The 14,041-nt window shown below is 55.7% G+C and overlaps 1 protein-coding gene across 1 annotated transcript; it reads right to left on the bottom strand.

The window, feature by feature from the left end:
• Positions 1–1,642: 1,642 nt before the first annotated feature.
• Positions 1,643–8,670, bottom strand: SP7 (Sp7 transcription factor). Its single transcript, XM_044228475.1, has 4 exons — positions 8,480–8,670; positions 7,974–8,216; positions 7,448–7,475; positions 1,643–2,917 (listed from the first exon to the last, which is right to left on the bottom strand). The coding sequence occupies exons 1-4, from the start codon at positions 8,668–8,670 to the stop codon at positions 1,643–1,645; spliced, it is 1,737 nt and encodes a 578-aa protein (XP_044084410.1).
• Between the last annotated feature and the right edge of the window lie 5,371 nt (positions 8,671–14,041).

Below are 14,041 nucleotides of genomic sequence, written 5' to 3'. Positions count from 1 at the left end.
ATAATAAACAAAAAGACTCCATGAGGGCATGATCCTTTCCCTTCCACAATTTTACCCTCTCCCCAAGCTCCAGCGGCTTTAACCCTTTAACTTGGGGTCTTGAGGGAGCAGGAGATAGGAAAGGAGGATCCGAAGTCACAGGAAAGGCATTCAAAGGCACGAAGCGGCTTTAAAAGTCACCAGAGTTGGATTTGGGAGCATTGGAAGTCCCTGGTTGGGGGCCTGGGGATGCAATCGCCCAAATCAAATTGGGGACCTCTGTCCTCCTAGCTCTATAAATTCTTCTTTCTCGTGGTTTCTAGGCACCAGCCTAGCAGTGCCTTGTAAAAATAGGCACTCAATAAATACTTGATTTATTTGAATGTGATCCCAGAGAAAGCCTTCCCCACCTATTCTCCAGGACAGGCATCTTCAAACCAGTGTGGTCTTCCTGTTAGGTGGGCTTCCCCAAAGAGCATGTCTAGGATGGCAGCTGCAAGCTCTCCGTAACCATGGCAACAAGGGATTAGCCTGATGGGGTCACGGTGTCATGGGAGGGGCAGTGGAAGAACCTGCTCTGGGGTCAAGGGAGCTGGGGTACATTCCAGTCCTCCCCTCCATAGGACTTGAGGTTTCACAGCTTCTGGCTGGGGCTGGGAATATCGGGGATTCCCTAATTGAGAGACAGACACCCCATCAACTCTTTAACAGAGATCGAGCTAACCAACCCTATTAGCAGAGATTCTATTAAAAGAGAAACCCCATTAACTGAGACCCTGATGATAGAAAATCTATTAACAAGATCTCCGCTAACACTTTTTCTATACCGAGATACACTTAGCTTAAATTTTCCATAGCAGAAATGGACCTCCTTCCCTCCCCAGCTCACTCTACCTGACCTGTCATCATAACTTAGATAAATAGAATTATTATTATTAGTATTCATTTCTCTTGGAACATAGGGGTTAAATATACAAGCCTGGGGGCAGCCTCCCTGACCCTGGGGTCACCCCATTTTTGGGATCAGATCCCCACTGGTCTGCCCCCCTCTTGGCACCCTGCTCCCTGCCAGGTCACTAACCCCAATCCCCCTAACTCTGGTCCCTAATGAAGAGGCCACCAGGGGGCAATAAATTATCATCATCATCATTATCATTATGTTTGTAAAAAAACAAAAACAAAAAAACGTTCTGGAGCATGGAAAGCAAGTGGAAGAAGAAGCTGGGATGACTGGAGCCTGGAAGCTAAGCAATAGTGGTAAATAAGCTTGGGAAGCAGGAAGGATGCTTGTCAAGGAATTAGTGAGCTGGAGAAACAAAGTGTCAGGAGCCCAGATGGAAGGAAAATGAGATGGGGTGGTAAGAGCAGAGGAGAGGGAAGCTGTGTGCAGGGGTGAGGGAAGATCTTAGGAAGCCAGAGGGCAGAAACCAGGCACAAGGTGAGGGCCTGAGATGAGAGTCTGTGGAACAGGCTCACGGCAAAGGGAGGGGTGAGCTGCGGAGGCATGCCGGGAGACACCCAGGCCTAAAACGGGCCAGGGGAGAGCTGGCAAGAGCCCCAGGGGCAGCATGCATGGGGCTAAGGGGGTGAGGGGCAAGCAGTGGTCCACGAGGCCAGGGAAGGCCGGCAAGGCAGCCCTGGGCCTGGAGCCCCTCCACCCCGCTCAGATCTCCAGCAAATTGCTCTGCTCTGGGCTGCCTTCAGGGGCTTTCTCTGGGGGTGCTGGGGAGGCTGAAGGTCGGGGCGTCTGACTGGCCTCCTCTTCCCCTGCACTGCGGCCCTCCCCCAGTTCCTTGGGGCCGCTGGCAGGGGGTCCCGGGCCTGGCTCGCCATGGGTACGTTGGTGTTTGCTCAGGTGGTCACTCCGGGTAAAGCGCTTGGAGCAGAGCAGACAGGTGAACTTCTTCTCCCGGGTGTGGGTGCGCACGTGGCGCTCCAGCTCATCCGAACGGGTGAAGCGCTTGCCGCAGAAGAGCCAGTTGCAGACGAAGGGCCGCTCGCCCGTGTGCCAGCGCAGGTGCGCCTTCAGGTGCGACGCCTTGCCGTACACCTTGCCGCAGCCGGGAATGTGGCAGCTGTGGATGGGCTTCTTCCGCAGCCCAGCGGCTGCCGCCCCCAGGCGCTCAAGCTCCTGGCAGTTGGGGCAGTCGCAGGAGGAGCGCCCCGCTCCACCGCCTCCGTATCCGCCACTGCCCCCAGTGCCGGCCCCCCGGGGGGTCTTGGCCCCACCGCTCCCCTCCAGCTGCCCGCTGTTGCTCACTGCCTTGGGTTTATAGACGTCTTGGGGCAAGACATGCTGGGGCCCTGGCTGCAGGAGGTGAGGAGCCGGGTAGGGAGCTGGATTAAGGGGGGCGAAGTCGGACGGGTAGGTGGGCAGCTGGGGGTTCAGTGGAGGCTGAGCCGGACCTGTGGGCAGTGTCCCTTGCAGCCCATCACCCTGGCCCTGCCCACCACCTAGCCAGTTGCTCCCAGGGTGCATGTCCCACCAAGGAGTAGGAGCGTTGCCTGGGCCCGGTGAGATGCCTGCGTGGATGCCTGCCTTGTACCAGGAGCCGTAGGGGTGTGCCATGTCCAGAGAGGTGTAGACACTGGGCAGGCAGTCAGAAGAGCTGTGGCCCTTGGGCACTAGTAGCCCAGGGTCCTGGGTGCCTGTGGGCCCAGGGAACGAATGGGAAAAAGGAGGGTAGTCATTGGCATAGCCCGAGGTGGGCGCAGGAGGACTGCCTGCAGGTGGGAGGAGCCCATTAGTGCTTGTAAAGGGGGCTGGGTAGGCATCCCCCATGGTTTTCGGGGCTGAAAGGTCACTGCCCACAGGGTATGGCTTCTTGGCGCCTGCTTTGCCCAGTGTCGCTGAGTCCCGCAGAGGGCTGGTGCCACCAAATTTGCTGCAAGCTGCCGTCAGCATGGCCAGGGGACTGGAGCCATAGTGAGCTTCCTCCTGCAGACAGAGGGAAGCACGGCTTAGGGGGAGAGGAGGAGAAGTGCAGAAAGAAGGGCAAAACTCTAGAGACGTGGAGAGTAGAACCAAGGGGTCCAAGAAGAGTTGAAGAGGATGGGAGGTAGAGGAGGACAGGCCGGTGAACACTGGGTCCCAGGACAGAGCTCATGGGGAGGAGAGCGGTCCCAACTACAGCCTAGCAACCCAGTCCAGGGCAGAGTTCACTGTGGAGTTGCTGGGGTGCCGGAGGAGGGGGGCAGCTGAGAGGAACAGGAGATGCTTCCTAAATAACCGCGAGAAGAGCCGGGAATGGATGTAGGACCTAGGTGAGGTGAGAATTAGGGGTGCTATCCCTGGAAGTGGGTTCAGAGCAGAGGCCATGGTCAGAGACTTGGAGAGGAAAGATGCAGCTCAAAGAGTAACATGGGAAGAAAATTAGAGGACCGCAGTTGTCCCCACTCCAGATTTGCTCAGCTTTATCCCATATTCCACTCCTGTTTCAGCTCTTGACTAAGGCTGCGAGTGGCCTGGTCTCCGTGAGGCCAGAGCCTCATGTCCCTGGTAAGGAATCTCTTGGCAGGGATTGTAGGCTGGGGAGCAAGAGGGAGTGACACGGAGACACTGGGACATTGAGAGGGAACAGAGCTGCCGCCAAGCCAGGACTGTGGCTGAGGCAAGAATGTCTTTCAAGCGGGCAGTGGGCACCTCCTGCTTCATGGAGCCTGCTGGTACCCCTTTGGTACCCCTATGAGCCTGAAGTCCTCATACCCCTCCAGGCTCAGGAATTGGGATGGCTAAGATATTGGCTCCCGGCCATACCCCACCATGTCCAGCGTCCCCTAACATGTAGCCTACACACATAGCTGGTCTCTCTTCACCCTTCCAGCACCATGTGTGGAGGAAGATACATAGATGTGGGGCATGGGGCTCTTTGAGAAGCACAAAAAGCCCTTAATTCCCATCGTGCTGCTGCTACAAGGCCAAACCACCCTGAGATGCCCATCCCTTGGGAGCACATGGTGCCCCTCCCTGGGTGAGCCTCAAGACACACCAGGAGGCGATAACTTCCAGAATCCCTGGCTGGTACAGACCTCCATCACTGAGAATCCCACCCAAAAAGATGCCCTCAAAAGCTGACCCCATACAGTTCCCTGACTGGGGCTCTTGAAAGCTAATATAACTGGTGCCTTCCCAGTAAAGCTGAAAAAGAACCCAAGCATGCGAGACCTGCCTGGTCCCTCTGAGCATGCAGCAGCGCGCGCGCGCGCGTGTGTGTGTGTGTGTGTGTGTGTGTCTGTGTGTGTGTGTGTCTGTGTGTATGAACAAACCTACAGCTACATCTGGAGTTCTAAGGTTGTGGCAAGGGGCGTCTGCCCTCATCATTCCTTCACTGCTCCCCAAGGGCGAACTGGCTGCTCCCTGGCCCAGTCACCTCTTTCTGAGGTCCTGTCGACCCCACAGACTCCCAAATTTGAGCCAACAAACCTTCCTGAAATTCAGCTATGGGAAAAGCCGTGGGTCCTCCCTAGCCAAAGTTTCCCTGGAGCCTCTGGTCTCCCAAGCAGAGGGTAAGCTGAGGCAGGGTAGCTGGTGGGGCAGGACTTAAAGCCTAATGGGAAGGTAAAACCACGAAATGCGAAGGAGAGAGGCAGAGAGCAAAGGACCCTTGCACAGGGTGAGGCACAGAGGAAAAAGCCCCAGGGGTGGGGGAGGGGAACAGAGGGGAAAACTGGCATTAAGGGGCAGAAATGGGCAGAAACCCAAAAGAGCAGAAAGGTGAAAAAACAAAGGGAACGGAGAGAGAGGAAAGCAGAATAAACAAAGAGGTGATGGAGAGAGCCTGGGCTAGGAAGGCAGAGGAAAACAGAGAGGGAGAGAGAGAAGGAAGAAAACAGAAGAGGGGGAGGAGGAGGACGATGAAGACAGATCTCCTACCTAAGAGAAAACCACCATGATGCTGGGCCCCAGAAAACCCCCAGACCAGGCCACTCCTCCCTCATTCTCCCCCTGACCGCTTCTCCCCCTCGGCCCAGCCCGGCTCCGTTGGTTTCCCTGCGGTTGGTTTATTTTTAAAAACGCCGACGCCGTCCCCCCCGCCCGGCCCTCACACTGTGGCCACAGGGGCCTCAGCCAAGCCCAGGGACCCCACCCAGCTGGGGAAAGGGAAGGAGGGGTGAAAGAAGGCAAGCAGCCCCAGGCCAACAGGAGACCCCGGCCCTGGAATGGAGGCCCCCAGGGCCCCTGAATGCAGAGAAGGGGGAGCAAGACCAGACCCACTCAGACAGGTTCTGGAGGCCAAGAACTGAGCACCTGGCTAGGTTCACCACAGCCTCAGTTTCTTTCTCCTGCTGCTTGTGTGCTCCTGACAGGCTCCTACCTATGCGCCCCCATACCTGATCGCATGTCTTCCTTTCCCAGGGGCCCAGGAGTCCCTCCTTCCAGTTGTTTTTCCTCCTACCTCCACCTCACCTTCCGTTGAAACAATAAAAGCGCGCTGAAAGTACTGAGGCATCTCCAGAGAAAGAACAGGAACTGTCCCAGCTCTCTCACTCGTTCGGGCAGCCTGGCCAGGGAAGGCGGCCCCCTTTCTCCAGGGAGCTCACAGTGCCCAGCTGACCTCCTGCTGAAGCTCACTGTACACCCGAGGGCCTACTGGCCCTCCACTCTGGCCACCCAAGTTCCCGGGTGCCGGTTCTCCACTTTCTGCCTCCGCCCGCGTTGTTCGTTGTTGGGTCCTCCCCACTTCCAGTTCTCCATCCCTACCTGGCCCTCACCCCCATGCCTTTGTGTTGGGTGGGGGGCATCTCCAGCTCACCAGCAGTGAGGGTCATGAAGGCCCAGATGCCAGGACACACTCCTCTTGCCAAGTCTACCCCAATCCTGTGCCTTTCCAACAGGCCTCCAGGCCAGCCCCTCCCCCAGGCCCCAGTGCCACGCTGGCAACTCTGGCACGGTGCCCACGCCCACTGACATTGCCCCTGCCCTGGATGGCCCTGGAATGTCCCTGTGCCTTGGTCCTGAAGCTTCCTGAAGACCAACCTCAGGGTTTCAATGGTGGCTCAGTATAGAGTCTGATGGGGGGTGGCAGAGCAATGTGCCCTCAGTGCAGCAGGAGGCAGAGCTCCATGCCTGGGACCCCCAAATGGACACAGAGCAGTGACGAGGGCCATCGTGTCCACCCCCACTGCCTTGCCTGCCATTCCTTCAGACTCAGTCACAAACTCACCAGCTTTCCACATACACACCAGTCCACGCTTGGACCAACAGATGCTCAGAAGGCCCAGCTGCTCCACAGACACACACGCCTATGCCCTCACAAAGCCAGCCATGCATGCCTTATGTCCTAACACTTCCACCCAGGCCAGTGAGCACAGGTGCCAAAAGATGCCCACTCCGTCTCACACACACCCCTCCTACAGGCCAAGTGAGTTGGCTTCCCGTTTGGCCCATCACCCCCTGGGACATGAGCTAGGGCCCTGGGAGCAGAGATAGGGTGTTCTGAGGGGCTCCTGAAGCTGGAAGACCTGTAGGGAGGGCTCTCTGACTCCAAATTCCTGTGGAAGGACCCAGAAAGCAGGAAAGAGATGATGACAGAGAAACAGAGTCAGAGACTCAGAAGCAAGGAGAACTCAGGATGTACTAAGTGGCTCTGAGTGGCTCTGAGTCCTTCCTTTCCAACTATGCACCTGGAATCCACCAGAACCCCTGGTAGAGTCAATGATTTCTTCAAACCCCCAAACCTGACCTCCACGGTACCCTAGATCCCTCCATCCCCAGTGCCAAAAGCAAGGGATGCTGGGGTCCCAGCCTGTAGGGGAAGTGGCCCAGGCCTCCCTGGAGCCTCCCACTCCCAAAATAGAGCTGAGTTTGTCTTTGGCTGAAAGCTAAATATTTGTGAGCCGGGCAGGCGGCCTCAGACCCTGGCCCTCCTCCTGGGTTCCCTCTCAGGCCGGGCCCAGTGCCTTGGTCAGCCCCCCCACGCGCATGGGGCCGCCCTTCTCCCCTCTCTCAGAGCTCACCTCTTCCTCTACACACACTGGCCCAGAGGCCCAGCCCCTGCCCACCTACAAACCAGACCAGTTGCAGCTCAAGCTCAGGCTAGGAGACGGAACCCCCAAGGTACTCGGAGCCCATTGTAGCCCAGTGCCCACTCCACGATCCCTCTCACTCTCTCCCCTGGTCTGCCATGGCTGGCCTCTCTCCCAGCCCTCCTCTTCCTCCTCTCTCTATCCCTGTCCACTCCTCAGGGTTGGCGTGCAGGGCGGACCTCAGAGGTCTGTGCCTTCTTCTGACCTGGCCCCTCTCATCTTCCTTTTACTGCTCTCTGACCCCTGGCCCCACTCTCTCCAACCCTACCTCCTGCCCTCTGCTCCCCCCTCTGAGCCCTGTCCTCTCTCTTCATCAGAGGGACCCTAGAAGTGACAAGCACCCCAGCCACTGTCTGTGTGAGTTGGGGGGGGTGGAGTGGGCAGGGATTAGGGCCATTAGGACTGTCGCTGCTCTCCTGGTGGGGGAGGTGGGGGCAGTTACCTCAAGCAGGGAGGACGCCATCCTGAGGCTGGGGAACGGGTCCCAAGGAGCCAGGCAGATGGAGAGAGCCAGCCGAGCCGGGGAGAAAGAGAGGGAGAGGGAGAGGGAGGGAGAATGGGAGAATGGGAGAGAAGAGATCTAAAGTTAGAAGGGACTGGGGGGTGGGGGGTGGGGGGGCTGCTCTCTGTCTGTAGGGATCCACCCTCTAATTACAGCTTTCCCAGCGGAGAAGGCTCCGGATCCAATGAGCAGGGCGAGAGAGGGAGGCAGAGGGTCCAAATTTCCTGCTCCATTTGCTGAGCTCCCCAAAGAAGGGATCTGGGCGGGAGAGGAGGAACAGGGCTCCAGGGAAGGGGTGGAAGCAGGAGGAGGGTAGGGCCATGGGCAAGTTGTCAGGGTGTCCTGGGGAGTGCTGAGGGGGAGGGTTGAAGGGACGGTGGGCCCAGGTGTCCCACACCCCGCCCTGCCCCCGGCAATCCCCAAGCCATCCGGGGAACCCCTCCCGGGGCTCCCCAGTGTCATGTACCTGGGGGCTCTGGGGCTGGGTGTCCTGGGTCTCTCCTCCCTGGAGGTCTGGCAGTGGGAGTGTGGGCAAGGGGTGGCCTCAGGGCCCCTCGAGGGCTGCACTCCTCTCCCAGGCCAGCTCCACTCCTGTTCCCACTCGGGCTGCGATCCTACAGTCCTACTCTGACTCCAGAGTCCTGGCTGCCGCCGCCGCCGCCGCCGCCGCCGCCGCCGCTCTCCTACTGCTGCTGAGGCCGCCGCGCCGCTGAGGGAAGGAACAGGAGGGAAAAGGAACAAACCCCAAACCACTAATTAGAGATCCAGGGGGGGGGGATGGGGGACTGGGGACGACACTCACACAGAGAGACTGGAACACACTGACATACACACTCATGGACAAACACAGGATGATCAACGCACACGTCTGCACACACGGCGCTGCCCACACGGCCACGGCCGCTGTCACGAATGGACACAGACAAGCTCACACACACATGAGCACAGTGACATGGCTGGAGGGGCACACACCCCCGACCCTGGAGCTGACCGCAGAGACGCTTGCTTCTCCAGTCACCCACCTCTAGATCAGGAGAACAGTGTGTATGTCCCTGTGTGTGTGTGTGTGTGTGTGTGTGTGTGTGTGTGCATGCATGCGGTGAGAGACAGGAGGGAGGCTGTGCTCCGGGTGGAGGCTTCAGCTGCCTAACTTTTAGGGTCATTGAGGTAGGTTGAAGAGCAAGGCCTGGAAGAGGGACGGAGAATGGGAGGAGGGCTTGGCACAGGCTCAGGGGTTCCCCAGTCTTCTTTCCAATGCCTCAGTTTCACTCCTAGAAAGTAGTACCTGGGCCTACCTCCCTTTGTGGGGCTGAACCTGGATCTTCTGATTCGAGAAAAATTGAAGGTGCAGGAGGGAGGGCGGAAGTGGAAGGTCATTGGATCTAGTCATCCTGCCCGAGCCTAGGCCCTTTGGATTAACTCCCAAAAAGATAAGCCCTGGTCTCCCTTATTCCTTGCCAGTTACCATCCCTCGGCTCCTCTTGGCCACACATCAAATCTCCATCCTTTGCTGGATAGTTCTAAGTGGTCTTGCTCTCCTGGGAGGGAGCCCCCAGTTCCCTTTATGATTGCCATGCATCAGTGCCCTCTTGCAGCAGGCAGAACTGAAGTTAGAGCTGCAGCAGGACTTCCCAAAAGTGACTTCTCATTGAAACGGAGAAGAAAAGAAGGAAGGTCAACTAGATTGGGAGAGGGAGACCCAAAAAGTTTATGAACTGAAATCTGGGTCCTAAGGTCAGTTTCTGTGAAAGAGGAGCCCAGGTCACCAGTGAGGGATGTCTCTCCCACAGAGGAGCCCAGCCAGCTGCAGCTGCTTTGGAAGTTACTCCCCAACGTAACCCTCAGCCCCTCCTAGCCCTGTCCATCAGAGGAAAGGAGACCTGTCCTTCCTTACTTCCCTCACTTCCCACTCAGTTCCCTCACTTTCTCCCCTTGCGTGCCTACCTCCCTGCTACTTTGGTCTCGATGATAATGATGAAAAGGTGGGGAGGAAGGATGAGCAACCTGGAGGTCCAGGGAGGGTTAAGTGCCCTTTAACCTGCTGGCAGGATGAAATTTCAGGACCAGTCATTTGGACTCCAGCCCCATGATGTGAATTCCCCCAAGGAATCCTGTGGGCCCAGCATTTGAGGAAAGGGTTAGGGAACCAGGGTGACTGGCTGACAAATGGAAAATAAGGAAAAAAAAAACAAAACAAAAAACTCAGAAAGACCCAGAGATACACAGAACAAATAAAACAATCAAGAGACTCAGAAGAGATGCTGTGGGACATAAAAAGAAAAAGAGACAAGAGGGCCACAGTAGACCAGGTGCTGCTTGGCTTTAAAAACACCAGAGAGAGTTGAGGGGGAAAAAAGGAAAAGGAAAAGAAACAGGCCCAGAGGAACAAAGATAGAGACAATGGCTTGGAAGGACAGGACAGAGAAAATAGCCTGAGGCCTGCCCAGGTCTGGAGGAGGCAGAGGGTTAAGCGGCAGGGCAGGTGGGGGGTGGGGATGGAGTATAAATAGCGCATAATTGTGTCCGATGATTACACACGGGCCACCCCACCCGTCTGCCCAAGAGGAAGTGCCCGTGGTGGGGTGTCCCGGTGACCTCCCAGTCTCCCCCTGGTGGGGGCATCCAAGGCTGAGGTGGCAGATGGATTTCTGGGGCCCCCCACTCAGAAGCTAGGAGAAAGGGGAAGCTTTGGAGAAATTACTACACAGCCGGCAGAAAAGCCTGAGAATAGTTAGATCAGGCAAGCAACTGAGGCAGAGGAGAAAAGTGGAGACTCCAGAATAGAGAAGAGGGGGCAGGTGAGAGAAGGGATTGGAGCTCAGCTTAGATTGGGGAAGAAAGGAAGAGACTGGATAGAAAACAAGGCAGGATGAATGGAGGTGCAGGGTTGGGGAGAGGAGGTGGGGGGGCACAGAAGGTCAACCTTCTCCACTTCCCTTGGGGGCCTTATCCCTAATCCTACCCGGGAAGAAGCAAGGTCCCCAGAAATATGCGAGCCAAGCGTCCCTGATGTGTTACCCCCAAAAGGCTAGTGCCTAGACACGAAGCCCCCTCCCAAAGGTCAGTGCCAAAGCCAGGCAGAGAGGTTGCCTGAAGCCCCCAGCTGCCTCCCTTGGGACCCTGGGTCCTGACTTCTTCCACACCCTTTTTTTTTTTTTTTTTCCACACCCTTTTTAAAGATAGTCCTACTGCCCAGCTGAGGACCCGGTGTTCCTGGGTTCAGACCCCCACAACCCATTCCCAGTGCCCCCAGGGGCTAGGGGCAGAAACTGGGATCACTGACCAAGGACCTGCCTCCACCCTTGCAGGCCTCCCTCAGCCCAGCCTCCCAGGGGGTGGGGCAGCCCAGGCAGAGGCGCCATGTGGCAGGGGCGGGTAGAGGCTGCGGCTCTGGTCCTTCCAGTATAAACCCCCTAGGCATCTGGTTTCTATCCACCACCCCCCACCACCCTGGGGGCCCCTCAGCCTCCGCCCATGGCCACCCAGATGCTGAGCTCTGAGATGGACGCCCCTGAAGGAAGGGGTGGGATGATGACTCTCTGATCTCTCAACCCCAGGACTGGGCTGAGCCACAGGGACCGCTCCCTTCACTCCCTCCCCTAGAAGGATCAGGGTGGGATTTCTAGGTTAGAAGGGTTGACTCTGGAACCTGCTTCGGTTCTCTCTAATGGTTTGGGATCTTTTGGGAAGTTCGGGGGGCGGGATGGGGTGAGCTAGAGACCAGTGAAAACTGGCCAGGGTGGGAAGGTTCTAGCCCCCTTCTCCTCAGGGAAGCTGCCGTCTTCCACACCCACGACCCTCCTCCCACCCTCCTAGGCCGGGCTCCTGCTGATAGCCCTATACCAAAGGGACTCCTAACCCTTTCCTGTTGTTGTTATAGAAAGTTTGGCTACCTTAGAATCACCAGTGAACAACCATCAAAGCCCTGAAATAGAGATGGACACACACTCTAATACATACCTAAAGGTGACACACTTTGAGAGACACTCTTGCGCATGCACTGAATTATGAATATATATATTTTTTGACCCTTGAATAATGCACGGGCTGGGGTGCCAGTCCCCTCACAGTTGAAGATCAGATTATAACTTTTGATCCTCCAAAACTTAACTACTAACAGCCTACCGTTGACTGGAAACCTTACATAACATAGTTATACATAACATAATGTATAACATAAGCCTTACATAGCATGGTCGGTTAATGCGTATTTTGTACGTCCTATTATGTACTGTATTCTTACAATAAAATAAGCTAGAGAAAAGATGTTATTAAGAAAACCATCAGCGGGACGCCTGGGTGGCTCAGTTGGTTAAGCAGCTGCCTTCGGCTCAGGTCATGATCCCAGCGTCGTGGGATCGAGTCCCACATCAGGCTCCTTGCTCAGCAGGGAGCCTGCTTCTCCCTCTGCCTCTGCCTGCCATTTTGTCTGCCTGTGCTCGCTCTCTCCCCGCCCCTTTCTCTGATAAATAAATAAAATCTTAAAAAAAAAGAAAAGAAAACCATCAGAAAGAGAAATAGGGGCGCCTGGGTGGCTCAGTGGGTTAAGCTGCTGCCTTCAGCTCAGGTCATGATCTCAGGGTCCTGGGATCGAGTCCCACATCGGGCTCTCTGCTCAGCAGGGAGCCTGCTTTTTCCTCTCTCTCTCTGCCTACCGCTCTGCTTACTTGTAATCTCTCTCTGTCAAATAAATAAATAAAATCTTTAAAAATAATAATAATAATAATAATAAAAGAAAGAAAGAGAAATAGGAGGCGCCTGGGTGGCTCAGTCAGTTAAGCGTCTGCCTTCAGCTCAGATCATGATCCCAGGGTGCTGGGATCAAGCCCCGCATCAGGCTCCCTGCTCTGCCAGAAGCCTGTTTCTCTCTCTCCAACTCCCCCTGCTTGTGTTCCCTCTCTCCCTCTGTGTCTCTCCCTGGCAAATAAATAAATAAAATCCTGGGGCGCCTGGGTGGCTCAGTGGATTAGGCCTCTGCCTTCGGCTCAGGTCATGATCCCAGAGTCCTGGGATCCAGTCCTGCATTGGGCTCTCTGCTCAGTGGAGAGCCTGCTTCCCCCTCTTTCTCTGCCTACTTGTGATCTCTATCAAATAAATAAATAAAATCTTAAAAAAAAAAATAAAGTAAATTAAAAATAAATAAATAAAATATTTTTTAAAAAGAGAGAGGAAATACATTTTGGGGGCACCTGGGTGGCTCAGTGGGTTAAGCCTCTGTCTTCGGCTCAGGTCATGATCTCAGGGTCCTGGGATCCAGCCCCACATTGGGCGCTCTGCTCAGCAGGGAGCCTGCTTCCCCCTCTCTTTCTGCCTGCTGCTCTGTCTACTTGTGATCCCTCTCTCTGTCAAATAAATAAATGAAATCTTTTAAAAAAGAAAATATATTTTCGTATTGTCCTGTTAAAAAATTGGTGTGTAAGTGTACCCCCTAGTTCTAACCCATGTTGCTCAAGGGTCAGCTGAATCAGTCAGCAGGCACACACACTGATACACACTGATTTTATATAAATATAAATATATAAATATATACATATATTTTTTCCAATGGAAATGTATGTTTATACCAAGGTACTTGGCCTAACCCCTAATCACAAGAAGGCTCACAGCAGAATGCACGCATGCAAACAGACTCACAGTCCCCTCAAATACCCTCCCAGCCGGGGATGCACACAGACTCCCCTCAGTACACACGTTTATGCACATGGCAGACATCGCACACACACGCGGGGCCTAGCGTCACAACTGTACAGCTCTAAAGGCCCCTGAAGTCTCCCAGAGGGGATTTAGGAACCCCTCTTCCCACAGGAATCTGGGGAAAAGGGTGATGTGGAGGGCACTGCCAGTCCCACAAACTGCTGCTTGCAACTCCTGCCAGTGTAGCAACCTCTAGTGTACCCTTGGGGGGACTGAAAGATCCTTTACTCCCCGTATCCTCCAGAGCTGAGATGCCCCAGCGAACTCCCTGGCCCTGGGGAACCCTGGCATCCCCACCCCCACCCAGACCCCCCCTGCTCTGCGGCCCCGCTGACTCATCCCTCCCTCTGTGGAGCTCCCCAACCACAGGGGCCTGGAAGAGAAGCTTGGAAAGTTGCGCTCATGTCCCGGGCCCCTGGTCTGGCCACTGCCCGCACCCCCCCTCCCCCAAGCACCCAGGCCCAGCCCTTGTCTCCAGGAGAGACACCAGTGACAGAGAACACAGAGGGAACAGGAAGGAAGAAGGCACAGAGAGACAGGGAAACTGGAAGACAAAAGGAGACACTGGGGGGAGGAAACAGATGGTGGAGAGAGAGATAAGAGGCTCTGGGAGACAGCCTCCAATCTGGTAGGGCCCTCCAAAAGCAATGGAGCTGGTGACCAGGGAAACTTGCTCCTTAGGTTGGGGGATATTGGGACAGGGCCACTGCCCTGTTCTTTGATGGAGCATTCCGAGCCTAGGCTCAGAGTGCCTGGGGAAGAGGATCCAATTCTAGGAGACAAAGCTGAGAACACAGGGCAAAAGGGAAGCTTTCAAGATGCCGGCAAACTCTGCACAGA

The sequence above is a fragment of the Neovison vison genome, chromosome 12 (assembly GCF_020171115.1).
Source record: "Neovison vison isolate M4711 chromosome 12, ASM_NN_V1, whole genome shotgun sequence".
NCBI classification, from domain to species: domain Eukaryota; kingdom Metazoa; phylum Chordata; class Mammalia; order Carnivora; family Mustelidae; genus Neogale; species Neogale vison.
The sequence above is the reverse complement of the archived record's forward strand: the minus strand, read 5'-3'. Positions and strand labels throughout refer to the sequence as shown.